This window comes from Aspergillus ruber (genome assembly GCF_000600275.1).
Source record: "Aspergillus ruber CBS 135680 unplaced genomic scaffold scaffold00055, whole genome shotgun sequence".
NCBI lineage: Eukaryota > Fungi > Ascomycota > Eurotiomycetes > Eurotiales > Aspergillaceae > Aspergillus > Aspergillus ruber.
Window position 1 is genome coordinate 45,405 of NW_024467351.1, and position 24,844 is coordinate 70,248.

Consider the following 24,844-nt stretch of genomic DNA (forward strand, 5'->3'; position numbering starts at 1 on the left):
ATGAAATCTGTTCATTCCCAAATGTTGCTACGCAACCAAAATGACAGCCTGTGGAATGAGCGGAAATTCGAAGAACTTGACAAAGCGAAGCACAGCTTTTCAGAAACACCAAAAATAAAATTCATCAGCACCCCCGCACAAACGTTGAATACTCCCTTTCGTTCACTGAATCCCAGTTGGGCCTCTGTGGCGAGAGAGTGTATAAGTGAGGATGCTGTCAGTTAGCTTTGTGGATGGTTTAACTCTTCACCTCAAGGCCTAAGTGACTTTCAGTATCGTATTTGACGGTAAGTAAAAAGGTTTTCGATTGTAGTCTCAAGGGACCTTGTGCTAGTACTTGGGAGTAAGTTAGTCCTAATCCCTGCGAGAAGCATGCTATTCTGATCCCAAGTCAATGGTGGCTCTAGAACGATCGATACCGGTCAGTCCAAAGGTCACGAATGGCCAGCCATAGCGATTGAAATCGGGTATACTGAGACGTACCAGAAAGTGGCCCAGAACACCGGCTTACTTCTAGACTGAGAGAAGAGATGCTAAGGAACGATTTCTCAAATTGCGAGACAATGCAACTCGTCGACCTGAATGTCGACAAGCTAAGAGAAATATTAATTGTAGAGTGAGATGTCTATTTGATGCCATAACAGAGAGAACTGTATATTGCAAACCGATAAGGGTCGGGAATTCAGGGATCGAGCAACAGTATTTAAGCCAGGGTCTCTGTGGCACCATCACAAATTCGACTTGGATATAAACGCTAGTACAGTCGGAGACCGGGATATGTGACTGTTTGACCGAGGAACATGGAAATTTGGCTTTCTTGTGTTCCTTGTTCCACCCACCCTCAGTCATATTGTGGAAGATGTGGAATTTGGCAGCAGCTATTATAAAGTGCCATTTTGTCGATATGCAGCGTGTGCTTACTCTGTACGGTACAAGAGTACCACAGCAGGTGTTTTCAGGTCATCCTTGGCTCGACCATCAAAGAAGATCGAAGCTATGGTAGTACCCACCATCTCTTCTTTGGCTTAACGGCAAGAACGCACAACCGAAACTTTGCACTTCACCGGCGATTTCAATTGAGATTTGTGATCTTGGTTCTTCCCCGGTCAGCGACCTTATCTGTATGCAAGCGCAGGAGCGAAGAGAACATAAAAACCCTTCACTCAGGGCTGTTAGGTCAGGAGCCTGCCAACATTCTCGACAAGGCTATGAGGTCGAAAAAAGTTAACAATGACTGCCATTTACGTATCTATCCTAACGGACATAAACGACCCATTATCAAAAACTTGAAGCCAGAATGAAAAGATGTTTAGGATACAGAGCAGAAGAAAACCGACCCTCAACACAGACCAGCAAAAGGAACATATTATATGTGCCAAACAGATGCTCCAACGTTACGGTCACATGCATAAATGGTGCACGTCTTCGACCCCGAAACCGCTGAACAATTGCTTGATGAGTTTGAGGTTTTGAACGGCATTGCTCGAGATTATTGTGCTATCTCAAAATTTCAAAAGTTGGCGGGATATCTCAGGGTATACTGTAGAAGAGAAAGAAGAAAATTGGCTTGAATTCTTGCACGCGCCGCTTCTGAAATCTTTCTGCTACTAAAATGTCTAGTCCCTCCTCTCCTCTCCCTCCCCCGACTTTGTTCCTCTGTTATCTCAACATTCAACGACAAAAACCGTGAGTGGTAGAGTCATGGTGTTTTTCTATGGTAACCACCTGTTCTCTGGTGATCGACAGGAGTAACTGGCACGTCTGGCCCTGGAGTTATTGCTCTACCTCCACACAACGGTTGAGAAGATGTTGATCAAGCCTGATCTACACGATACAACTTACGGAGACGGCGAAAAGGCTCCAGGCAAGATAGGCTGGCACGAAGCAATTAACATGAAGACCATGAGATGATTGAGACTGACCGACACCTGGGAACGCACGTATACGTAACTGGTAAGTATTCCTTTGGTTTTCTTGTGTTAAGCACTCTTAGTTGTTGCCAATATGAAGCTCCGTCAAATGCTACTATGTGCATACAGCAACCCTCGGTCCAAGAGCTTTAATTAGACTACTGTCGGGTGGACATCCTCGCCCCAGTGTAGAAACAGGAGGCTGCTGAAGCTGTACTCTGGCACTGCAACGCGAAGGACTCGAAAGCGCTACCTGAGATGAACGGATAACAAGTTGATGACTGCATCTGCGATATCAATCTCCTAGACGCCGTGAACACCATGGCTATCCCGCCTAGGTGTTACCACAGACGGCCACCTTCAGGACGAGCCGGTCTTTGTTGGCATCGAGATGAAGAAGAATTCATCGAAGTAACCCCACAGCTCCATGATTACTTTTCTTATTGAAATACGGGAACCCATACAATTTTCTTGGGCTGTCAAGATTATTGCAAATGCAGGCGTTCACTTCGAAAAGTTATTCCCCTTGCCAAACAAACGTTCTCAGATGTCATGAATGTCCTTTTAATATGTTTGAATCTAAGAACACTCTTTTCTGATATCAAAGCCAGGTTTGCTATAGAGAGTGTTTAGCAACAATGACAGTCCACCGAGGAGCTAAATGCTCATACGATTTCTATACGTACTTGATGAGTTCGAAAAGTTCAATGGAACAGCACGGACATTTCCTCGACAAAACCTCGCAGTTATCAAAGAATCACAGAGTGTTCCAGCTTCGGATCTGGATACACTCGCGATTTCAAACCGCGGGTAGAGGGTGTTTTCCCAGGGGCCGTCATTGTGCCGGGTGACAGCATTCATGACCACTCATTTTCTCGTTCGTAATAGCATGACACTGGCTATAAAAAACGGCTCACTAATAATTATAGCATAAAAACCCGCCATTATGTTTGGCAACTTGGGAGTTGAGCAGCCCAACGTTCAAATGCCGAAAAAACCGGATCTAGAGGATACTCCTGTATGAAGAACAATACTGACCACAAAAAGTTGAGTGGGTGGAAACCAGAGAACCCTAGCAAATGGATATATTTTTTTAAAAAATCTCATAAAACAACCACATATTTATATGTAAGGTAGAGTGTCAGATGTCACATTTGTAGCATTTCAATAGCGAGTTCATAAGCTCTCGACTTAAGCTCCCATTCACGAGTGCCCTCTCTGGCAATCTTATCCCAGGCGTGATCACATTTGTCCATCCGTTCGTAGACAACATGTCGACCAGCGTCCTTTCCGAGCTTCGTGGCTAGTCTCTCCGCTTCGAGGGCCAAGGAGTCATAACCAGCGGCAATAATCAGAATGTTGCGAGAGAAGCGACTTGGGTCCGCAAAGTAAGGGGAAATGCGGGGATCTTTGGCGTCAGTATTCGACGGGACATAGCACTGCTTGAAGAACCGGAGTAGCCATGCTGGCAGGGGAGTTCCACCAGATTCAGGTGCAACCAGAGTACTGGGGTCGACAAACGCCTCAATACTTGGATAGAAAGCGAGAACGGATTGGAAAGTCGCTGGAGGAAACAAGCTGGAGCACGCAACAAGAGCGAGGTTGCCACCAGCACTGAAACCTGATATAGAGACGCGGGAGGGGTCAAATTTCTCAGACTGTTTCAATACCCATTTAACAACGTCTTCAACATCGTGTACAGCAGCCGGAAAGGGGTCCTCCGGTCCTAGTCGGTATTGAATGTCTAAGACCGAATAATTTGTCCGCTGGCTGATTTGGCGACAGAAGGCATCATCACTGCCATGAGCTGGGATGACAAAACCACTTCCATGGAAATTGATCAACACGGGCCTGGGGGTATTCTCCTTGTGCAACGGCGATCGATAAAAATGGGCTTTGATGGTTCGTTGGTGATCTCTCGATGGAATGTAACGGACGGCATCGGGGTTAGAAGTGATTTTCCCTTGTAATCTCGCCAGGCTCCTTATAACAACGGCTGCAAACTTGAGATAGATGTAGAAAAAAAACGACATCTTTTGTTCCCTTGCAATTGAGGTTTCTGATCTGGTGCGCCACGATTTACAATCTACATTGGGGGATCAGGGTATATAAACCACATGCTCCCGGAGCCACTGCATTCGGTTCCGAAGATTTTCGAGATTTGTTCCTCGGGATCGGGCTCGGTACAAACCAATTCCGAGCTCAGTCAAGTTTGATTGGCGTGTTTAGGGGTTCATCTTCTTTTTCCAAGCGGGTCCTATGGATAGATAGATCCACCGAATCTGGATGGTTCTCGGCGCTGTCTGTTAAGAGTAGTTCGTCCGCCTACCATTAGATTCAAAGCAGACATTGTGCTGGTACTCCGTAGATGCGGCTCAGTAGAGCACGGAATATAAGATATAGGCCTTGTATAAGTCAAAGTTTCCCAGCCATCTCAGTGACGTGGGTGGTGATCGACGCGGGGCTTCAGCTTCAGCTGACTAAGGTCCCCGGGGTTGTTTTGCGCCAGCCATCATGCAATCCATCATCCTCCGTCAGTAATACTTCTATCCTAAGATTGTTGAGAATGGGTCACTGGAGAGATATCTTCAGCGCTAATGGCGAGCAGGCTCGTCATCGTCTCCATATAGAACAACGTCGATGTACACCATCCCTTAGAAGCTCCACATCGGACAATGGCTAACATGATATCTTATCTCTCAATCGACAGTGCTTCCTGCTTATAACGTCGACGAAGCTTCTTCCCCGAATCCATCAAAGGAAGTCACCAAGATTGCACTGCGGTTGAAGTATCAGGTCGAGCAGGTGGTACCGTGCGAGCTCGAGGAGGATGACCTCACCAATCCTAACAGCCGGATTATCACCAGGGATGTCGTTCAAACCGCCAAGCAGGCTGGGGTTGATGAACTTCGCGGCTGCGTGGTGTTTGCCCTGCTTGTTTGTATAAGATGGTTCAAGTATCAAGCCACGGTTGAGCTCTGGGATTCGGATCTGTTCGAAAGTCGAGCCGTTGCAAGTGAGGTTATTGCCAAGCACATGTAGGTTGCACTCTCCATGCTACCCGGATGCTTGTACAAAGCTAAACAACGTCACACAGCATTGAGAGCGAAGAGAACCCGGACTTCCTATTCAAGGACTGCCTGCTCAAGCGTTACTCGTATTTTGCCGACGGGGAAGAAACTACTCCGACTAACGTCATCGAACGTTCGGTCGACCTCCATGCCCTGAGAATTATTGGCTCCTCTGGCTATCAGAAATGTATCAAATATCTCTGGAACGGTTGGTATTGTCAGGAGGAAGGGAACCCGGCCAACTTCGTTGAATACCAGAAGCGGGATGATCCTCGCTTCTCAACACACTTCCATCCAGACCGCATGCGAGCCCCGGTTTATCAAAACATATGCCAAATCGTCTTCTCGCTGGTGTATCTCGCTCTATACTCCGCCGTCATCAACACAGTCAATCCGACCGGAGACTTGGACGTTGCAGAGGGGGTTCTTTATATCATGACCTTGGCATTCATTTGCGACGAGCTGACCAAGCTATGGAAAATTGGAAGAAACTATTTTGATTTCTGGAACGCCTTCAACTCGACATTGTACACCATCTTGGCGATATCATTTTTCCTGCGTATTGCTGCATTGACGCATTCTTCCTCTGCCGATGACGAACAAAGACAGGAGCTAAACAGGCTTAGCTACAACTTCATAGCCCTTGCAGGCCCGATGTTCTGGATGCGTATGATGCTTTACCTGGATTCAATCCGCTTCTTCGGTGCCATGTTTGTGGTCTTGAGAGTCATGATGAAAGAAAGCATCATTTTCTTTGCTCTCCTTTTCGTCGTTCTTGTGGGATTTTTCCAGGCCTTTGTGGGAATGGCACAAGTCGATTCCGATGTTCCTGTCACGGGTACTATCATCCAAGGAATGGCCAATAGTATCATGCAGAGCCCCGAGTTTGACAAATTTCAGGACTTTGCTTTCCCATTTGGCATTATTCTATACTACCTCTTCAATTTTATTGTCATGATCGGTGAGTTCATATTCTACCCAATTTCTCTTGATTCATTTGCTGATGTTCGCAGTCCTATTGAACATTCTGATTGCACTCTACAACAGTGCGTATGAAGACATCTCCGGAAATGCCGTTGATGAATATTTAGCAATCTTCGCTCTAAAAACGATGCAATTCGTCAGAGCACCAGACGAAAATGTTTTCATTCCTCGTGAGTATACTCATTTATACTGGGGAAACGTGTTGTCTAACGTTAACTAGCCTTCAATCTTCTCGAGATCACCTTCTTGGTGCTCCCATTTGAATGGTGGCTTCCTCGTCAATACTATGCCAAGATTAACGATGCTATCATGGCCATCATTTACTCTCCCCTTCTCCTTATCGTTGCATCTCTCGAGACGCGCGAGGCCCGTCGGATCAGATGGAACCGTCGCCGCGGTGAAGAAGACGATGATGATGTGCAGGAGTGGGAGCATGTCGCTGAAGAAGTTGATTTTGATATTGATGATACCTGGAGGCAGACTGTTCGAGAATCCACGCCAAATGTCAATACTGACACCTGCACTGTGGAGATCATCAAGCTGCAGGAACAGGTAAGGGAACTGACTGAGGCTGTTCGGCTTTTGACTAGCGAGAGGAATGGCGAGGCCCCGAGGGTGAATGGTGAGTCGAGCTCTAGCGGGAGTGAGCTCTAGTGGAAGTGAAGATAATCAAAAACTTGAGGGTCTCAGTGGTGGTCTATATACGGCATTACGTACATACGGGTGGATTTTTTGCGTTCACGAAGGTTTGCACTACGTTGTTCCATATGTGACTTGTGATGATTTTTTGAAATTTTCCGTGCTTGACGATTTGGTTATTTTCTACGTCCAGTACAATTTCGAGATGATTTGAATGTTTCAACGATGATTTTGATATGATCTCTTCTGCGTTCTTTTATCCGAGCAAACAATAAAAGCTGTATGCGTAGGCCTCTTCATGTCAACAATGATTTCCTTCTTCCGGGGCTTCTTTGAAAGAAAAATCCGGCCATTCCTCGACCACAATAAGTCTGGCGAAAAGAAAATAAAAAAGCAAAAAAAATTTAAAGTGATCAATCGTGATCGTCTTCTAATGAAGCCGAACGCGGGGGTCGAACCCGCAACCTTGAGATTAAGAGTCTCACGCTCTACCGATTGAGCTAGCCCGGCTGGGCTTGTTGAATAAAGTAATCATTTAATGTATTATAAAAAAAACCCAAGTCCTCGGTGGGGCAAATTCCCGATATACATAGTGTTGATTCAGTTCTAGGATTAGGATGCTCACTCTGTTCTTCATTCGCAGAAAGAGGTCAAAGTGATCCAAGGAATCTCGGTTCGTATAGGCAAGGCATACGAGCATGAATTCTTTCCACCAGCTTCACACAAGTCGCGAGACATTGTACGATCAATCAGCCATCTTCGTGTTCTGGATATATATATTGAGCTCCTTCTATTCAAGCGGATACCGGTAAGTTACAGCATTCAAATTAATATCCCTTCCAGCAGTCTGACTTCCCTGGAATATCAGCCCACCTCCAGAGTCAGTAAGATATGCATTCGAGAATTCTTGAAATCTGCAGGCTCCTGCTGAGGCTGAGGTTCCTGAAAAACCTGAGCCTGAACCTGCGCTTCACGTTCTCTCTGCAGTACTTCCACCCATAACCATAGCTGATCACTAACAGCCACATAGCCCGGATCTCTGGCACTGGCAAACTTAGACTTTTGCATGTGGTCACCGTGGACACTGCGATTGGGATGAGCGCTGAGGATAGTGGAGTGATCGGGTACTATCCAAAGTTACTCAATAAGTGATCGAACTTAAAGCATCTGCGGGGCTGCATACTTTTCTGATGCCAGTTACTGGCAATCCCTCAAAAAAGAAGGAGATTTCTATTTTCTTATTATGATTCCGGCGATAATCCTCCAACATGGTAGGAAACTCCTGCTGCAAATTCACAAGCACCTCTGACCCGGGCCGCAGAACTTTGACGATGTCCTTATTTGCTCTGTGGAGCACGTTACCGAGACACATAAGAGGCATAGTCCAGTCGGCGATTGTCGAGCCGATGTGCGGAGTTCCCATGAAGACGATTGCAGTGGTGGATGCCAAGATCTGCTTAAGTGTTGTTGTGCGGCGCCGTGGGAGATGAGGAGGGCCTGCTCGACTACAAGTCTGCCTAAGTTATGCGCGACGAAGATGAAGGGGCGTTTGTTCTGTTGCAAGTCAGTTTATTGCAGCCTGCAGTACTTGGTGACCTGAGGGTTCGGACGGTTCGGGACCTCATCCTCCGCATCGCTAGGTCATGAGCTAGCGACTTTCCATGATCTCGTAACGTGTTGGAGCCGGACACGTGCAGGGCGCGGATTATATTAACATCGTACCCAAATGTTAAGATCCGGCCATCGGGGAGATCGCGGGCCACGAACCCTTGTGGCCAGAATATCTTCGTTTGCTTGTGAGCCCAGGTTGTTTCGCGGTTTCCCGTCAGGCCGTGAACGGAACGATGCTGATAGTGACGTACTTTAGTTTAGTTGATGTGATGCGACTGGGGTCTTGCATACTCCACACATGCGTCTGCGGGTTCAGAGAGTGTCTGGAGACCGTAGTCGTCCGTCGTTGATTGGAGCTTTATATGGGACAGAAACATTTATAATGCTGCAATGAAGTTGACTTACACCGTGATGGTCATAATGAAACGAAGAAAAAGAGGTTCAGCTGAACAGGTGATGAGGTGTCATGGCTGATTGCTTGTAATATGATATGCAGGCTAGTCTACTTGCTCTGAACTCAGCCTCGTCTGCTTATCGCCCAGACTTCTTCCACTACCAAAATGAATCTCCTCCCACCGAAGACTGGTTGAAGTAGAAAACAATAACTCCATCATGTATTCGACCATTCACACCCAAGGCGACGCAGTGATCAACGGCACGCTCACAGCTATTCGCGACATAAACATAAGTATGAGATGACACCCTCGCGCACAACAACAACAACACAACAATAACCAACAGCCAAAACCTTCACAGACCACATCACAACAATCCGATCATTAGCGCGTGCCTTCCATCATTCCTTCTTCACCTCCGACCTATCCAAACAAGTCCAAAACGAGCTCTCTCCTCGTAGCCCTCGACACCACCAAGGAGAACCTGGAAGATACCAACTCGAGCGACACGTCCCTTTTAGAGCTCGACAGAGAACCGCCGAACTGTCACTTGACACTACTAGATCTGCAAATCCAAGAAACATTTTGAAAATGTCGGACCAGACACCCAGGTCACCTGGGAACGGGAGGGATGGAGAACGGAGGAATTGGGGGAAATTCGGACGAGGCTGTCGTCGTACATGGGTCTGATCAACTTGTTGAGTATTAATATGATAAAATAGGCATAATTGCGCTGATGAGATAAGATTTTACGATGTGGATATGTGCTAATATGTTTCTAGATCCTCGCAAGCACATGTCGAGCAGCTGTTGAGGGTATTAATCAACGAAATCTATTCCGGTAGACGCGAAGGATCGGTTGTTTCAAATGACTCGCTCTCGATGAATGGAAGGGAGGCCTGGCGGCAACTGCGCAAAGGGCTGGAAAGCGTGGGAATTAACCACGAAGCTTTAACTCAGGGTCGGTATTTTATCCTGTCAACGCTCAAGAAAGCTATCTTTCAGGAAGGCCTTGGAGAAGATGAGTTCCAGGTATCTGCTCTCACAAATGGGTTGCGCATCTAGTTAACCAATATCGCAGAAAGCTGCCCCTTGGCACGAAGGACAAGCAATAGAAGACCTAATTCAATAATACCAACATAGATAACAAAGCACACCCGATTACCAATATGCTGGATTAAACGATCGGCTACGAGAATGACCTTACTTATTGTGCTGCAAACGGAGACTTGGACCTGGTCAAGCAGCAACGTTATTATCCATCAAGGTGCTTTTCATGGTTCGCTAACAAGCAAAGGCATGATGTCAACAAGATTAGTATCGATCTCACCACATCTCTTCAAGATCATACTCTTTATGTTCAATTTTGAAACCAACATTGATCCTGTTGACTTCCATATATGACTGGACTACAGTTATGCAGCCAGCATCCATTGACTATGGCCAACACATACATTTTCATGCACTTTGAATTCTTTGTCTCTGAATTTATTTCACAGCGAATTCCGTTAGTGATTAGTTGACGACTACCAGATTTTCTATAAGCAGTTTGAATTTTCTCAACGATATATTTGACCAAATGTAGCCCACCTTCATCAGTAATGCAATATAGCCTCCTTAGTAGAGATCCTTGTGGTCAGCCTTGATGAGATCGGCACCCTTCTCACCAACCATGTAGACGGCATTCTGGATACGACAATCTGGAATGACAGGGAACACCGACGCATCAATCACCCGGACATTTTTCAGGCCGTGCACCTTGAGTCCTCCATCGACCACACCATGTTCGATGTCCTTTGACAGGCGGCAGGTCCCGCAAGGATCTGTAACCAAAATCAATCAGCAACGTAAAATCAATCGTGGCATTCTTCTTGGGCTCTTACGGAATCCAATCTGAGCGCGTTCTAAGACCATCTTATCCATTGCTTCGTCCGAGTTACGCGGCATGGGCCAAGGATAGTCCTCGCCGATGATGTCCCGGAATCCCTCGCCCGTCATGAGAATATCATCCACAAAGCGGACACCCTCTCGCAGAGCGATCACGTCAAGATGGTTCTCGAAGAAGTTTACGTTGATGTGTGGCTGATCTACTGGGTTGGCCGACTGCAGCTTGACCCAGCCCGGCTTTGACATGGGACGCAATAGGTCGACAATCGTCGTCAGCCAGGTTCCCTCCGGAGGGATGGGGAAGTGCCACTGAAATGCGTCCGCGAACATTGGCTGTACAATCCAGCTGTTATTTAGGCGGGTCTTAAATTAGACATCTAGATGCTCACCACAAAGTCAATTTCGAAGTGCGGCTGCCCCGACGGTCCAAATGGATCCTTCCCTCCATTCTCCTGCTTTGCCTTCACGTACGCCTGGATCTTGTTTAGGCGGTCATCAATGCGAGGGAATCCCACTAGCTCTAGCAGACCGCTGGCCAGCGCCCCAGTGTGGTCCCGATTATAAGCCGTGACTGCGCCTTCCTTTTGCGGACCGGCGCGCAGCAAATGATCATCCAGGCCTAAGCCATCTTTCAGGCGAAAGACATGCGACAAGATGGGATGGTCAATCAAGTTTCGGCCCACATGAGGCGAATCAACAGTAGCCTTGATGGCGAACTGCGCCAGTTCTTTTTCCGGCCCGATACCCGACAACATCAGCAGCTTCGGTGACTCGTACACTCCACCAGCGACAATGACTTCCTTGCGCGCCCTGATGGTAATATCTTCGTCATTGGGCCCGCCGACTTCAATTCCAGTGGCGCAGTTGTCATTGATAATCAACCGCTTCCCGTAGGAAGATGACAGGACTTGGATGTTAGGCTTACCCACAAGAAATGACCAGCTTGAGGAGCGAACGCCCTTGTAGATACTGGTAGCGCAGTGAGTCAGACCTGACACATAGCCCGAATAAATATCATCGTTGACTTTGAGGCCCTTGCTCTGCCAGGCTTTGAGCAACGCATCTCGAAACGGCTGCAGTTCGGGCACTAAGTCCGCGTGCCCGATGTGAAGTGGACCACCCAAACCAATGTTCCTCACATGTGGGTAGTTATTATTGTCATCATGATAAGTGACGGGCTGTCGAATTAGATTAGATAGAGTAGAAATGAGGGAGGACAAGGACACACCTTATCAAAATATTCCTTGACTCCCTCCCAATTCCAGCCGCTGCCACCAAACTCTTCCCAGTCGTCAAAGGTCGCCTTGCTGCCGCGCACCCAGGTGTAGTAGTTGAGGCAACTGCTGCCACCCAACACTTTCCCTCGTGTGTTAGGCTTCTCCACGCGGGTATAATCCTCGCGGTCGATCATTGTGGCTTTGTACTTCCAGTCATTGGGGCCATTGCGGCACTCGAAGGCGCGAGCGGGAGTGGTGATCTCCCCGATATTCTCGGGATCGCTAAACCTCGGTCAGTGAAATATGGAAAAGAGGTAGAAACCGTACCCTCGACCTGCTTCGATCACCAGTACGGAAACTTTGGGGTTCTCGGCTAGCCGGCCGGCAACCACATTCCCAGCAGTCCCACCTGTGATGAGGGTTAGTATGTATGATCTACCTGAAGCAATATGTACTAGCTACATACCTCCGACGACGATGAAATCGAACTCATTGGCCATTTCTGGCACGGTTATGTTCTTGACGTTTCCTGTGGACATGGCTGGAAGGTAGGTAGAACTCAGATTGATTCGAAAACTTGATTTTTCCTGCTTAACTACCCACTAGCCAGCATTGGAATTCGATTACAGATTAATGGCACTGGATAGTATTGATGGAGCTATTATATCAAGAGGCCGGGTCACGTCATTTTGATGCATAGCTGATAACGACCCCAGATGGAGAGATTAGGACCTCAGAAGCCAGTTAGTAGCGGAGACACCGGGAGTACATAAATGTTTAATTATGCACTCAGCTAGACCATTCTTATTCAGGATGGCTGTGCCAGCAATGCGTGGGCCTAGTCGAGGCTACGCAGGCTTGATATGGGACCCATAATTTTCGTATTTGTTAAGGCCGAGATGTGTCTAGCCGGAAGCTAAGGATGCGGCGGAGTGAAAGGAATGTTAAATGATCTTGCGCGGGTGATTGCTCGGGCTTTTCGGATCCGCCTTTTGCTCAGGGTCCCTGAGACATCTCTCGGTGGTGATAGCAGACTGTCATTGAGCGATGCAGTTGGCTCCGAATCAAGTCGGACGAGTTCGTTGCTCGTTTGGTCAGCATCTCAGTCTGGCCGACAATTAGGTCCAGCTAGCAAAACGTATTAAGGCAAAAAAGAGCAACAACAAAAAAAAAAAAAAAAAAAAGCGTAACCGCTCATTCTGTCCTGCCGCACAATTTCCAAAAAAAACATCTCTACCAGCAGCTGCTTCTGACATGGCAAACACATGCATACGAGCCAAAGCCTGCTCATTCCGGAAGATCACAGAATCAACCCGTGCCAGGATGTCTGGATGCCCAGTAAGGACCATCGTCACCTCATCGCGTGCCTCGGCCGTGGCGTCTGGAGTGAACATGGCCGTACATACTTTTGCGATACAGATGTTGAGCTTGTCATTGGTCTCTCTCTCGAGTCTTCATCAGGAGAGTAAAAGATCAGTCAGAATCTATGTCCTCGATGGTTCTTAACTTACCTGAAGATCAACTTACCTGAAGATCAACACCAAGATTGACGTTCGGTGCCCACCACTGCGAACTAGTTTTGAAGTCGGAGTCGGGGTTTTGTTTCTGTAGGCCATCAATGTGCTTGGCCATGCGAGAAAGCTGTTCCTCACTGGTGGCACCATCGTCTGATATAATGCTGTTAGCCATGGTGTAAATTTGCGGAGAAACTTGAATCAATGATGAAGCTGGTGATGAGGCGTGGAAATTGAAAGATAAACTAAGGCGTGTCTCTTTTATGTAGGTAACTAACTAGTCAGTTTACTAGTAGTTAAGAGGTGATGTAAGTATACATTGGCTGCACAATATCAAAAGACACGATTTTATTGTCTTTCGCAGATGTCTGTCCTCTTCCAACGAGGCAATCCACATAACACAGAGCGGCTAGTCGGCTTTATTCTCCGCGCTGTGGCTATGTTGAATTCGTATTTTTGAAACTTTTTATCAATATCCGGATGGTATATATTACATACCACTACCTTTCCTATTACAACTGCTGCATCGTATTGATCGCCGTGGTATTGTGACAACGATGATAATTGTAGATAGCATATCATAGAAATAATCATGATATAACTATAGCGAATATGATTGCCCATTATTAACTACGTGACGATACGCTTATAAGCCTTTGTGGTATGAAATCGAAATATAGTTTTTGCATTAGCAATACTGATAAACCTATCGCCCCCTACTGCAGCAAATCCATATAGCAAGATACAGCTTAAGTCAGTAGATTGCCATTGAGTATTGTTGACATTTATCACTGGCAAGATCAAACCCTATTGAAGTACTCCTTTGTCTGCTCCCGCGAGCTCGACTAATTAGACTTCTCATACATCCACCATCCCGACACCGGCTGAATCGAATCCAACCCAGTCTCCGAAGCACCTTCAAGTGACTGACCACTGGAACTGGCTTGAATACCCACCATACCGGCAAGCATTGTGGTATCGTATTCTTTACCGTTGTCATCGAGTTTCACAGGGACCGAAGCGTATCCAGCGGGGATATCATCTGTTTCGACTCGATGGAAAAGAACGCCATCAAGCTCGCAGCCAGTGTCCCATTCACCCGGTCGGCCGTGATACAAAGGCTTACCATCTTCATTCCAGAAGCAGAATGCCGTTACCCAGCCTGATAGATAGGTAGGGCCACTTCCACCGCTGTAGTAATGAGCGCATTTACCCCAGAAGTCTCGGAGGCTGGACGATGTGGGATCGTCAAAGCAGGCGACAAATCTCTTCAGGACGGGAGTAAGGAATTCTGCAAATTGAGCAGGTTCTTTGCCCAGTTGTGGGATTTTATCCAATTTCTTGAGCAACAATTCCCAGTCGTCACGCTCGCCGAGTAAAGTCACACTGGGGATGCCACACATCAGATACATCGTGTAGCTGAAGTATTTCTGCATGGTACCCATCATCTGGATGGCAGCAACAACCTTGTCGTTATCAGTAGTGGTACTGAATTCTGGCATAATCCATTTTTGAAGCTCCGGATCTAGGACGTTCTTTTGAATCTCATTTGTCATCGTGACCGCTAAAGCACCGAAATCCACGGTATGGATCGTACCGGCTTCAACGACAGTAAGCTCCTTTTGCCCTTCGTGAGCGACAAAAAAGGAGCGCAACTCCTCTGCATGCGCATTGACGTAGAAGTTGATTTGATTTAGGATGGCAAACCAGACATCGTCTGGGCGGATCGTGAGGTGGTGATGGTGGCTGTATGCGTGATAGAGAGCATAAACGAAGCCATTCTTGGACGAAGTGATGTGATGACCATCCAGGGAATGGGAGAAGGCGCTTTGAATGATTTGTTTTGAGGCACGGTGGTTGTTGGGACATGAGGCTTTGAAGAGGTCTTCGGTGGTGGACTGTTTCTCCTGCGTCCACTCTTTTGCTTGGTGGTCTGCGGCTTGTAGTGAGACAGGCATTTTGAAGTTGAGGTTATGAGTGATTGAATACTTGTAGAAGTGAGAAACTGCCGATATAAATAAGGTGGGTGGGAAATGATCAGCCAGCCACAATTGTACAGAGTTTGGTTGCCTTGTGGATTTGTCACCTTGTGTGGCTGTGTCAACATCCTATAGTCCATCATTACTATTTAGCGTATTCAAAATTTCCTGCAGTTCTTGGCGCACGTTTCATCGAAAACATACACATGTCTACCCGATTTACTGATGTGATGGTTAGCAGGCGGCCGAAAAGGGCTACTTCGGCGCCGTTTTAAGAGTCCTGCTAACCAACTCCCGTCTTGGCATCAAGTGAGCATATTCCCACAACCACAGGCTTTCCCTCCACGCCCCTCAACGCTAGTCTCAAATGGGACTTTTGTTGCTATTTGGTTCAACATCATCTATCAAGACACTCTCACTGCAGTTGCAAAGGGTAGCCGGTTTTGGCTCCCCTTGACCATCTTGTTTTCAAGAATTTATAGATCCCATTGTGCTGACTGTGTTCTTCCCTGCTTCCATCCTTTCTCCCACAAGCATCTCTTGCAGCACTTCCCATTCATATGAGGTCTGTCTTCATCCACAAAGCCACTGTTACTCTCACCTTCTTTATCTTCTACTCCAGATTTTCTTTTTGTTGCCAGTTTCCTGCGGGCTGTGTCTGTAACGGCTCAGCCCAGCGCCTTCATCAGCAAACATCATCAACACGGCAAACAATACCATGGAAGCAATCAAGACAAACAAGCTGCTTAGCGAGACCACACACAACCATATGGGACTTCTTCACGTAAATAGACTGCCTCTTATTTTCTTATCTTCTCCAGATTCGATATTCTCGTCGATGGCTACTAGTTGGTTTAGACAGGAATATCAATTCGTTAATATCTTCTAGCTATGACAGACCATGATTCATGGACTCGAGGCCAGCAGCTATTCTACAGCCTCTTACCCCTATATGTTCCTGAGGCACTGGCCCCCTATATCATCTTTCCGATCTTTTTCCTCGCCCCAAACCGCCTGTATGTGCAGGGCTTTCGAGCACAGTGCTCTCCTTGTGGTTCGCCGAAGGGCAGGGTGGGTGTGGCCTAAGCAGGGATTCAGCTTAGGCTACCCTCCCTGCTACCCAGGAAGGCTTTGGAAACTGTATTTTGGAAATTACTACCCAAGGCGGAGTAAGAAGCGAGCAATGGGAGATTCAAGAATTAAATGAAGTTCATCATTTCGATACAGGGAAACTGCAAGGCAGTAGCTACTCCTACTGAGAAGTCTAGGAGCACAGCCAGAACTACCCACGAAACTGACCAATGGGACTCGTGCTCTTGAGACGACAACATCCAGAGTTCTGGTGAACAAAATTCGGCGACCCGTATATATTACAAGGCCCTATTCAAGCTTCTCTGTTGAACGCTGACCTATAACAGTGGCCTTGGTAGCTACCGCATCAAATTCACTGCGATGGACGGCAATAATGGCCCAATCGACCCGAAGGTTAAGGACGGCAAGCACTGTGGATCCGCTGATATCTGCGACCCCGAGATCACCTCTCATCGGGAGGTGCACCGATAGTTCTTCAAACCTGGAACCCTGCCGGACTTCACAAGGGTGGTGTGCTTGACCAACTCCATTTCGGCGGAAATGTGATGGGCTATGCGTAAGTCTCGTGGAACCGATTGAGAGGGTGGAGTAAATACATACTGATCGGTGGTGACAGATGCGGAGTTCCCTGCAAGAATGATTCTGGGCTTCCAAAGGGGGAGTAACATAAATTTCTGCCTTGTTATAGCATGGGATTCACTGCTACCATTCTGAACTTATTGTCAACTGCCTTGTCTTGACCTACTTGTTGTGGCATGGTATAGAACTTGAAACTGGCATACCACTGTATCCCTGGAGGTCTACTGGATGGCGTCCAGGCCGTATACACTCACTCACCCCTTTCCTGTTTGGCTTGTTTAGACTGTTTGTGGTTCTGTTAATGTGCTTCTCCATATATCCAGTCACCCCTTCATCGTATGTCCATATAACTCAATATATACATTTTATGCCTATATCGTTTGTCAATCTTGCTGCGGTAACTTTCGCAGTCCGCACCAAGTTCCGTGTCTCTTCCGGAAACCTCCGCCGTCCGAGTCAACTGTGTGCGAGAAATACCCAGAATACCCAAGCATTCCTCGTTGCATTCCAAGGAATCCGGCATTTTGGTGGATGCCGTGCGGGCGCGGGTGCGATCCGTACGTCAAATGCCACGGCGTGCCAACTATAATGCCACAACTAATAATATCAGTTAAGTACCTTGACCCAAAGCCCCGCGCATTGGCTCTGTACATATGTACGTAGTAGACAGCAGACTGATGCGCTCGCAAGTACCTATTTCGGGTTTGGCCCGCACTGTTCATCACACTATTAATTAGACGAGGTGGCAATGTCATCTGTCATCTCGCTTACCGGCTATCCACTGAACTGGCATTAGTTAGTTGATTGGTTGGTTAGCTAAATAACTATGGGGTATGAGGAACCCGGTAGATGAGATCGGGACCCAGAGTACAAGTACTCCTATGCTCTAGTGAGTAACTGTTCTGACACCCCGTCTTAGCATTCTAGCTAAAATGTGAACTTTTGCTTTGACGTGTACATAGGACTCCATATCCCCGGTACGTAGCTGCAAATTTTTAAAACTCTGAGATGCTGGGCTTATGTAAAAAGCAATGTGGGTCTGAGCAAGGTTCCTCTGTTCCTCCAAGCTTTATCGAGTGGGGACTAAGGGTCTTGTGGCAATCAATAACTCTGGTCGTGCTTTAACAACCCCCGAGGATTGTCCATTTGCCATTTCATTGGCCCTCCCCGCATCCAGTCTCCAACCCTAATCCGATCCAATCTTCGTGCAAATTTCCCCTGTCGTTTTTTTGGATCTTCTTCCTTAACCCACCGACTACTCTTTTATTTTATTTTATTTTTTTTAAAACCTTTCTGTTCCGTTTTCTCTTAACTATTTGCTTTTTCCTACGACTTTTTTGCGGCGTTATTGTTCAAGTCTATCCCTTCTCTTTCTGGCTGTAGCCAGTCCCCACAATTCCTCGTATTGTATTCTCTCGGGCTGGGCTATCCATTCATATCTTTAGCTCGTTTCCAGCATGTCAAGTCCTGTAAACGAAAAGGCCGACCCCAAGCTCCACGATCAGAACGATTTGAACAGTGGCCACCCTACGACCGACAACGACCATCAGGTTCACGATAGCTCGGATATTAGTCACGAACCTCATGTGAAAGCCAGAACTCCCGACGACTATGATGTTTCGTCACTACGTTCTCGGTACAGTACCAGGGAAACAAACACGCGCCTGGGAGATGATCTTGCCGTGATGGAGGCGGAGCGCGTAGTGTCGCAGTCCACCCATGATGCCCAGAGCAAAAAAAGTCGCGATCACCACTCTATTCGCTCGCGCCGATCTGCCGTGGACGAGTTCGACGAGGCAACGAACCCATTACACGAGCGCGCCGCCCTCTACCAACCACCAGAGAAACCTACCACCAAAATTGCCGGTTTCGTCAAAAAGCTCCACGAATCAAGCTTTGTCATACGCTATCTCACCTATATTGTGCCATTGGTTGTGATATTGTTGGTCCCGCTGTTGGTGGGTGCGCTGGCTTTTCCGGAAGCCAACGTGGGTGGTGTTTCGCTGCTCTGGTTTTCGGTTTGGTTGGAAATCCTCTGGCTAACTGCTTGGGCGGGAAGGGTATGTGTGACCGTTCTATTCCAATACCCGACCAAGGAAAAGTTAGGTGCATGTGAGCTGACATCCCATCAATCATTACTAGATTGTCGCGAAGTGCCTTCCGTTCCCCGTGGGCATACTTGCCAGTATCTTCACCAACAACGCGAAAAAATGGCGAGACGTAGCCAAGCAGTTGGAGCTCGCTGGGACCTTCTTTTTCTGGTTCCTGGGTGTCGAGATTTCCTTCCTCCCCACGATGAAGAATCACCATGTCGATGGCAACAAGGACACACGCGGCTGGGAAAACACGGTCAACAAGATAATTATTTCCATCTTTGTGTGGACGATCCTGAACCTCATTGAGAAATTCCTTGTCCAATTGATTGCTATGAGCTACCATTCACGCACTTATTCCGGCCGGATTGAGATCAACAAGTTTCAAATTGGCGCCCTGGCCAAAATGTATGGCTTCTCTCGAACAAAGCTCGCCGATGAGAAGGACGACTCTGGAGACCAGCAGGGCCAAAGCGCCCATGGCTCGCCTTTTATGAAGCCTTTGCAATATGCCGGTAAAGCGCAGAAGGTGGCCAAAGGTGCTCTGAATAAAGTTGGCGATGTGGCAGGCGCCGTTGCTGCTGACTTCACCGGCCGCAAAGCCACTAGCAGTAATGATCCTTATCAAGTTGTCCTCGCCTTGTTGCGGACGGTCCCAGGCTCTCAGGGTCTGGCTCGTCGACTCTATAGGACCTATAAGCGCGATGGATTTGACACTATCCTCCCTAACGACCTGAAAGTGACTTTTGAGGATAATGAAGAAGCCGAGACTGTCTTTGCAATGCTTGATAAGGATTTGAATGGGGATCTTTCCATGGACGAGTTTGAAGCGGTCTTGGTGGAAATTGGCCGTGAACGAAAGGCGATTACTTCCTCTCTGAAAGACCTTGACTCTGTGGTGTCAAGGCTTGGTAATGTCCTGGATGTCTTTGTCTTAATTATTACCCTGATGGTTTTCCTGTCATTGATCTCCACCTCTGCATCTGGTGTGCTTACCTCTGCGGGCTCTACCATTCTTGCTCTGTCCTGGCTCTTCTCGACTACAGCAGTCGAGTTCCTCCAGTCAGTTATCTTTGTGTTCGTCAAGCATCCGTTTGATGTCGGTGACCGTATAACAGTCTATGGTAATACTGGGGCTGCTGGTCTTGGGGATGACTATTTTGTGAAACAGATTTCCCTGCTGTACACAGAGTTCAAGAAGATGGAGGGTCATATTGTGCAAGCCCCTAATTCTTACTTGAGCTCACTTTTCATCCTTAACCACCGCCGGTCTGGCGCCCTCGCGGAAGCAGTCCCCATTGTGATCAAATATGGCACAACAATTGATCAGCTTGAAGCTTTGCGCCTGCGTTTGCTGGAGTTTGTATCCAGTGAACGCCGCGATTTCCAGTCTAACATTCTCACTGAAATGCGGGAAGTGACGAATAACTTCTCAGTGACTCTCAATGTCGTCTTCTTTTACAAGTCCAGCTGGCAAAATGAAGGCCTTCGCCTGCAACGGCGCAACAAGTTCATTTGCATGCTCATGGTGGTTCTGCAAGAGGTCGGTATCCAGGGACCACATATGAACTGGCCTGGTGCTCGTCTCGACATCCCTTTTCACCTTGCAGGTCTTTCGTCGTTACTGTCTAACTCAGCAGCCGGCCACCCTCCTCCTTCGGACCCCTCTACCGAGAATGACCTCCCTAAGAAGAGCACCGAGGACAGTGGCGATGGTGCTGCGCGCCATCCCTCCATCCTCCGCAAAGGCATGGACACAGCTGCTGCACAGGCTCGGGGCGACACCAAGTCGTCTCGTAAGCACGTGGACTTTTCGTTTGGGATGCAGAATCTTTCTTCTGCGGACATGATGGGAGACGTGTTTGATGAGCGGACGAACCGCACTGAAGATCTTCTCCGCCGGGCGACGGCTGTACAAGAGGAGCAAGAGGAAAGGGAATGGAGTGAGCGACAGAGCCAGAGCCAAAGCCGTAGCTCGTCCGTTCAATATCCTTCTCACCCCGACGCGGGCGAGGGTCGACGTTCGATCGAGTCTCAGAATAGTCGCTTGTCCTCTGCTAGCCACCGTCGATTCTTCCGCCATAGGAACAACGCGCGTTCTCAGGACGATCCCGACGTGGAAGGAGGATACGACCATAACACGCAGCTTACCACTGCGCCCACCGCGCCAGACCACCGGGATCATCATTAACACTATTATTTGTCTCTTGAATATTCTTTTCTGTATACAAAATAGATGTACTTTATTTCCTATTTAATTGTGTTCCTTGTTTAAAAAAGAAAAAGAAAAAGTAAGAAAAGCTTGCAGTCAACAATAGGACCAGGACAACCATGGCAGATCAAGAACAACGGACACCGCAGGTATGCAGCATTTGCAAAAAAGTGCAAGAGAGCATGTGATAAGGAAATTCCTGGTTGTGGCTATTGAATCCAGTGAGTAGTTTCACCACTTCCCACATGTACAGTCCATTGTGAGAAGCAACAGGATCAAGACAAGACTCGCCTTCGGATACTCCATGTCGTGATCTAGTTCTTGTTCAAGTAGATAGGCATCGTTTAATTCATTTAGCTAGAATACCTGAGTAATATACCGTACACAATTATGATTGAATAACAACAAAGATTACAAAAAGAAATTGGTCCCGCATTTGCGTTAAGTCCATGGGAAAACCCAAAGCGAGAAAAAAAAAAAAAAAAACACGGACGGAGCCAAAGGTGAGTTACCTTCAATTTCCAAGATCTTGAAGGCTGCGTTCTATAGCCTCTCGCAGCCGACATGCCTCAGTGCGACGTTGACGGACTTGGGGTGATTCAGTGGCCAAGTCAAGCAATACTTCATCGGCATAAGTGCTGACAATCATGGGGCTGAAAACAATTGGGAGCCTGTCAAGAATATGTCGCTCAATGACCTGACGGCACACATTATCAACAAATGTTTTCATAGCAACCTAATTATTATTAGAACGGGGACAAAATGCAGAGTGTAGTTATGACACAACGCATACCTTGTAATAGGCAGCTAAATCAGTCCGTGCATCAGCGCAAGCCTGCTCAGTCATATCCACAATCAGCCGGTTTTGCAGAGATGACAGCAGTCGGTTGATATCGTTGGGCGTATTGCTGATATGGGATGTCCTATTCCAGTCTTCATTGATTGCTCTATCCATAGATTCTTTCAGGTGTCCCTTTGAGCGATCAAGCCGTGCCTTCTGAATGTTGTCTGTGTAGTAATGGTTATATGTGATCGGATGGCGTGCTTCATCTTGAAGAAGCCTGTTCAGCTCCGCATGTGCCTCTCGGATATTCATGCCCAGGGCAGCATTGACCACTTGGGTTAAACTTTCACGGACATCAAGGTCTTTAACAACAAATGCCAAAGCAGCATGGACAAATTGAGACACCAGTGATACGATAACATCCACATGCTGACGGCTAATATCCCCCCATCGCTCTGACTGCGTATGAAACAACTCAGCAAGCAGGGAGTGGTTCCGGTTGCCTGGCAGCTCTCGACCCCGTGTTTTATGATATACCTGCCTGTATTAGGACATACTAAAATGTGATCTTAAGACATGTTCATACATACCTCTTGAACCCACAATGTCATTTCTTTCTCAGTCATGAGAATTTGCCCTTTCTCAGCTTCCTCTTCCTGAGATTCATCCGCCTCCAAGTTCTGATAGGCGACCACTTTTCTTTTTTCACTATGCTGCCTCATGTAGCTAGCAAATTTTTCATTCTCCTTGTGTACAGCTGCACGAAGGCGAACAGAGATATCCTCACCATTGACGTAAAAAAAGGCCGCGTCATGGCCACCATAGGCCCCTTCCACTCCAGCCTTCACCAAGTTGTGGAAGTCACTACTGATCCGTGTCAAGTACACGCGAATTTGGTTTGGTGAGTTGCGTTCTGTTCCCAGGTCGACAAGCTCCTCATTAATCTCATTCAACAAGCGCCGCACATCCTGACGGACTTTGGGCAGTTCACGCTCAATGTGATGGTCGAGAAGATCTTGCAAGAATGATCGCAGGTTATCTATTCCTATACGCGATGGATCAAGGCCTTGCCCCTTCCAAGCTCCGCTAGAAAAGAACTCCAATTCCACCTTACGACGCTCTGGGAGTGTGGTCCCTGCTTCCAATTCCGCAGGCGAAGGGTTCTTGAGAAGAAAAAACCCCAAGTTCAATTTTGCACCATCTAGATTCCTCGCCAGACGTGCAACACGGGGTTCTGTGCCAGCATTAATAAGATCAGGTTTGGTAATGACCCCCACAGTCCGAAGTCCGGTTTTGTCGAAGTGGCGAGCCCGTTGAAGTATCCCTTGAGTGTCCACATCACTGCTCGCGGGAACAACAGCCATTATAATAGTTCGTGAATTCTCCAGATATGAATCCACCAGATCCCGAACAAGCTGGACATCATGTTCATTCTCGGACACAGATATTAATCCAGGCAGATCAACCATTGTCAGATGTAGCCCCGTGCTTCCGACTAATTCCAGGCGGAGAACATCCGCAGAAAATGCTGATGCATTTGACCCAATACCATGTCCATGAATGTCCATTATGCTTCTTGCTTCTTCAACAATAATTGGCAACTCTGTGAAGTCACTGATGTTGCGGTGGAATGCGCCAAGGCTGGACTTTTCCTCGTCCGTGCGAGAGACATGTGGTATAATCATGGCCGTAGCACGTTGTTCTCCTGGTTCGTGGCGGAGAATAATTTCGGTTGCAAATCGCGTGCAGAGACCATCCTGGCGAGGAAAAGGAATTCCACTGATACCTTCTAGCACCGAGCTCTTCCCTGCAGACTGATCCCCGCATACCACTAGCTGTGGTAGCGCAACATGGTCACCAACGCCGTTAGCACGAACCCTGTCTATCTGGTTGAGTCTTTCAGATGTTTTGGATGTCTGAAGTCCAAGGGCGTCTGCAAATCGATTCAAATCAGGTACAACGCAATTTTTCTCCGAATCAGTCTTCATGGTATGAATCTGAAGACTTGCTGAGTTTATCAAAACTGATCCACAAAATAAACAGAATTAGAATGTCGTGGTGGTAATAGGATCATGCAACAGAAGAATCTATTGGTAAGTGACTAGCTAGAATACCAGCATGTGGAAAGAAAGAAGGAAAGAAGGAAGGAAGGAAAGGAGGAAGGGAAATAAATAAAAAACGAAACAAAGGAAACAAAAGGGGTAGACAACACAAAGAAGATAAACGGCTTGCCAACATCCTTCGCCATGCCATTACCCTTCCTCCTAAAGAAAGGGTGACTGCCTCCAGTCATTGCTTTACTGGATAGTAATAATCTGGACCGTTGCAGGTCGGTGCCATGCGGGACAGTCTGCTCAAACGCATTTCATATCACTCAAAATGTACAAACGTGCCAATGGTTGGGAATGCACTGAATAAAAGTTGCTGATTCCTCACGGAAAAAGTTCTGGTCTGGGCTCGGAACTTTGCTTGCATGGCCAGAGAGTGCAAGATCGGATACCATAGAGAATTACCACCATCACCAGATATTTATCTTTGCTTGCTGAACTATTTATTATTATTTAATCAAGTTTATTGTCCATACCGAGCCCTAGAGCTATGACAGACCATTATCCGTGGACTTGAGGCCGTTAGCTATCCTACAGTCTCTTATCCATATAAGTTCCTGGGGCACTAGCCCCCTTCCATACTCTTTCTGATCCTTTTCCTCGCCCCAGACCGCCTGTTTGCGCAGGGCTTTCGAGCACTGTGCTCTCCTTGTGTTTCGTGCAGGATGGGTGCGGCCTAGGCTGACTTCAGCTCAGGCTACCCTTCCTGCTATCCTTCTCCTGTTCGAATTGCCTCTTCCAATGATTCCAATCCCCATTCATCATCTTT

General features: G+C 47.3%; 12 protein-coding genes and 1 non-coding gene across 13 annotated transcripts; 6 read left to right on the forward strand and 7 right to left on the reverse strand.

Annotated features, from left to right (window-relative positions):
• Window positions 1–2,963: 2,963 nt before the first annotated feature.
• On the reverse strand, window positions 2,964–3,980 carry EURHEDRAFT_417645 (alpha/beta-hydrolase). Its single transcript, XM_040783254.1, has one exon. It carries the CDS (start codon window positions 3,941–3,943, stop codon window positions 3,059–3,061), a length of 885 nt encoding a protein of 294 aa, XP_040633926.1. The 5' UTR covers window positions 3,944–3,980; the 3' UTR covers window positions 2,964–3,058.
• Window positions 3,981–4,438: 458 nt separating this feature from the next.
• yvc1 (putative potassium ion channel Yvc1) lies at window positions 4,439–7,017 on the forward strand. Its single transcript, XM_040783255.1, has 5 exons — window positions 4,439–4,552; window positions 4,621–4,948; window positions 5,008–5,942; window positions 5,995–6,135; window positions 6,186–7,017. Exons 1-5 carry the CDS (start codon window positions 4,477–4,479, stop codon window positions 6,617–6,619), a joined length of 1,914 nt encoding a protein of 637 aa, XP_040633927.1. The 5' UTR covers window positions 4,439–4,476; the 3' UTR covers window positions 6,620–7,017.
• Window positions 7,018–7,041: 24 nt separating this feature from the next.
• EURHEDRAFT_t168 lies at window positions 7,042–7,114 on the reverse strand. Its single transcript has one exon. It is a non-coding gene; the product is annotated as a tRNA-Lys (tRNA).
• Window positions 7,115–7,367: 253 nt separating this feature from the next.
• On the reverse strand, window positions 7,368–8,403 carry EURHEDRAFT_417649 (uncharacterized protein). The gene is made up of 2 exons (XM_040783256.1): window positions 7,788–8,403; window positions 7,368–7,731 (listed from the first exon to the last, which is right to left on the reverse strand). Exons 1-2 carry the CDS (start codon window positions 8,025–8,027, stop codon window positions 7,486–7,488), a joined length of 486 nt encoding a protein of 161 aa, XP_040633928.1. The 5' UTR covers window positions 8,028–8,403; the 3' UTR covers window positions 7,368–7,485.
• Window positions 8,404–8,769: 366 nt separating this feature from the next.
• Window positions 8,770–10,058, forward strand: EURHEDRAFT_527189 (uncharacterized protein). Its single transcript, XM_040787013.1, has 3 exons — window positions 8,770–8,903; window positions 8,957–9,221; window positions 9,393–10,058. The coding sequence occupies exons 1-3, from the start codon at window positions 8,828–8,830 to the stop codon at window positions 9,673–9,675; spliced, it is 624 nt and encodes a 207-aa protein (XP_040633929.1). The 5' UTR covers window positions 8,770–8,827; the 3' UTR covers window positions 9,676–10,058.
• Window positions 10,059–10,227: 169 nt separating this feature from the next.
• EURHEDRAFT_467642 (GMC family oxidoreductase) lies at window positions 10,228–12,214 on the reverse strand (the record flags this gene model as incomplete). The annotated part of the gene is made up of 6 exons (XM_040785194.1): window positions 10,228–10,433; window positions 10,494–10,830; window positions 10,887–11,675; window positions 11,726–11,996; window positions 12,042–12,123; window positions 12,181–12,214. The coding sequence occupies 6 exons, from the start codon at window positions 12,212–12,214 to the stop codon at window positions 10,228–10,230; spliced, it is 1,719 nt and encodes a 572-aa protein (XP_040633930.1).
• An 866-nt stretch (window positions 12,215–13,080) lies between these two features.
• EURHEDRAFT_417654 (uncharacterized protein) lies at window positions 13,081–13,596 on the reverse strand. Its single transcript, XM_040783257.1, has 2 exons — window positions 13,242–13,596; window positions 13,081–13,166 (listed from the first exon to the last, which is right to left on the reverse strand). The coding sequence occupies exons 1-2, from the start codon at window positions 13,401–13,403 to the stop codon at window positions 13,146–13,148; spliced, it is 183 nt and encodes a 60-aa protein (XP_040633931.1). The 5' UTR covers window positions 13,404–13,596; the 3' UTR covers window positions 13,081–13,145.
• Window positions 13,597–14,073: 477 nt separating this feature from the next.
• On the reverse strand, window positions 14,074–15,186 carry EURHEDRAFT_467707 (DUF4419 domain-containing protein; the record flags this gene model as incomplete). The annotated part of the gene is made up of 1 exon (XM_040785201.1): window positions 14,074–15,186. One exon carries the CDS (start codon window positions 15,184–15,186, stop codon window positions 14,074–14,076), a length of 1,113 nt encoding a protein of 370 aa, XP_040633932.1.
• A 248-nt stretch (window positions 15,187–15,434) lies between these two features.
• Window positions 15,435–16,107, forward strand: EURHEDRAFT_417657 (uncharacterized protein). The gene has a single exon (XM_040783258.1). The coding sequence runs from the start codon at window positions 15,926–15,928 to the stop codon at window positions 16,094–16,096; it is 171 nt and encodes a 56-aa protein (XP_040633933.1). The 5' UTR covers window positions 15,435–15,925; the 3' UTR covers window positions 16,097–16,107.
• On the forward strand, window positions 16,099–16,770 carry EURHEDRAFT_382174 (uncharacterized protein; the record flags this gene model as incomplete). Its single annotated transcript, XM_040779501.1, has 2 exons — window positions 16,099–16,223; window positions 16,626–16,770. The coding sequence occupies 2 exons, from the start codon at window positions 16,099–16,101 to the stop codon at window positions 16,768–16,770; spliced, it is 270 nt and encodes an 89-aa protein (XP_040633934.1).
• Window positions 16,771–17,048: 278 nt separating this feature from the next.
• Window positions 17,049–17,532, forward strand: EURHEDRAFT_314110 (uncharacterized protein). The gene has a single exon (XM_040778313.1). The coding sequence runs from the start codon at window positions 17,180–17,182 to the stop codon at window positions 17,465–17,467; it is 288 nt and encodes a 95-aa protein (XP_040633935.1). The 5' UTR covers window positions 17,049–17,179; the 3' UTR covers window positions 17,468–17,532.
• An 803-nt stretch (window positions 17,533–18,335) lies between these two features.
• Window positions 18,336–21,162, forward strand: EURHEDRAFT_467667 (uncharacterized protein; the record flags this gene model as incomplete). Its single annotated transcript, XM_040785198.1, has 2 exons — window positions 18,336–18,938; window positions 19,021–21,162. The coding sequence occupies 2 exons, from the start codon at window positions 18,336–18,338 to the stop codon at window positions 21,160–21,162; spliced, it is 2,745 nt and encodes a 914-aa protein (XP_040633936.1).
• Window positions 21,163–21,697: 535 nt separating this feature from the next.
• EURHEDRAFT_467658 (putative dynamin GTPase) lies at window positions 21,698–23,955 on the reverse strand (the record flags this gene model as incomplete). Its single annotated transcript, XM_040785195.1, has 3 exons — window positions 21,698–21,919; window positions 21,977–22,504; window positions 22,558–23,955. 3 exons carry the CDS (start codon window positions 23,953–23,955, stop codon window positions 21,698–21,700), a joined length of 2,148 nt encoding a protein of 715 aa, XP_040633937.1.
• Between the last annotated feature and the right edge of the window lie 889 nt (window positions 23,956–24,844).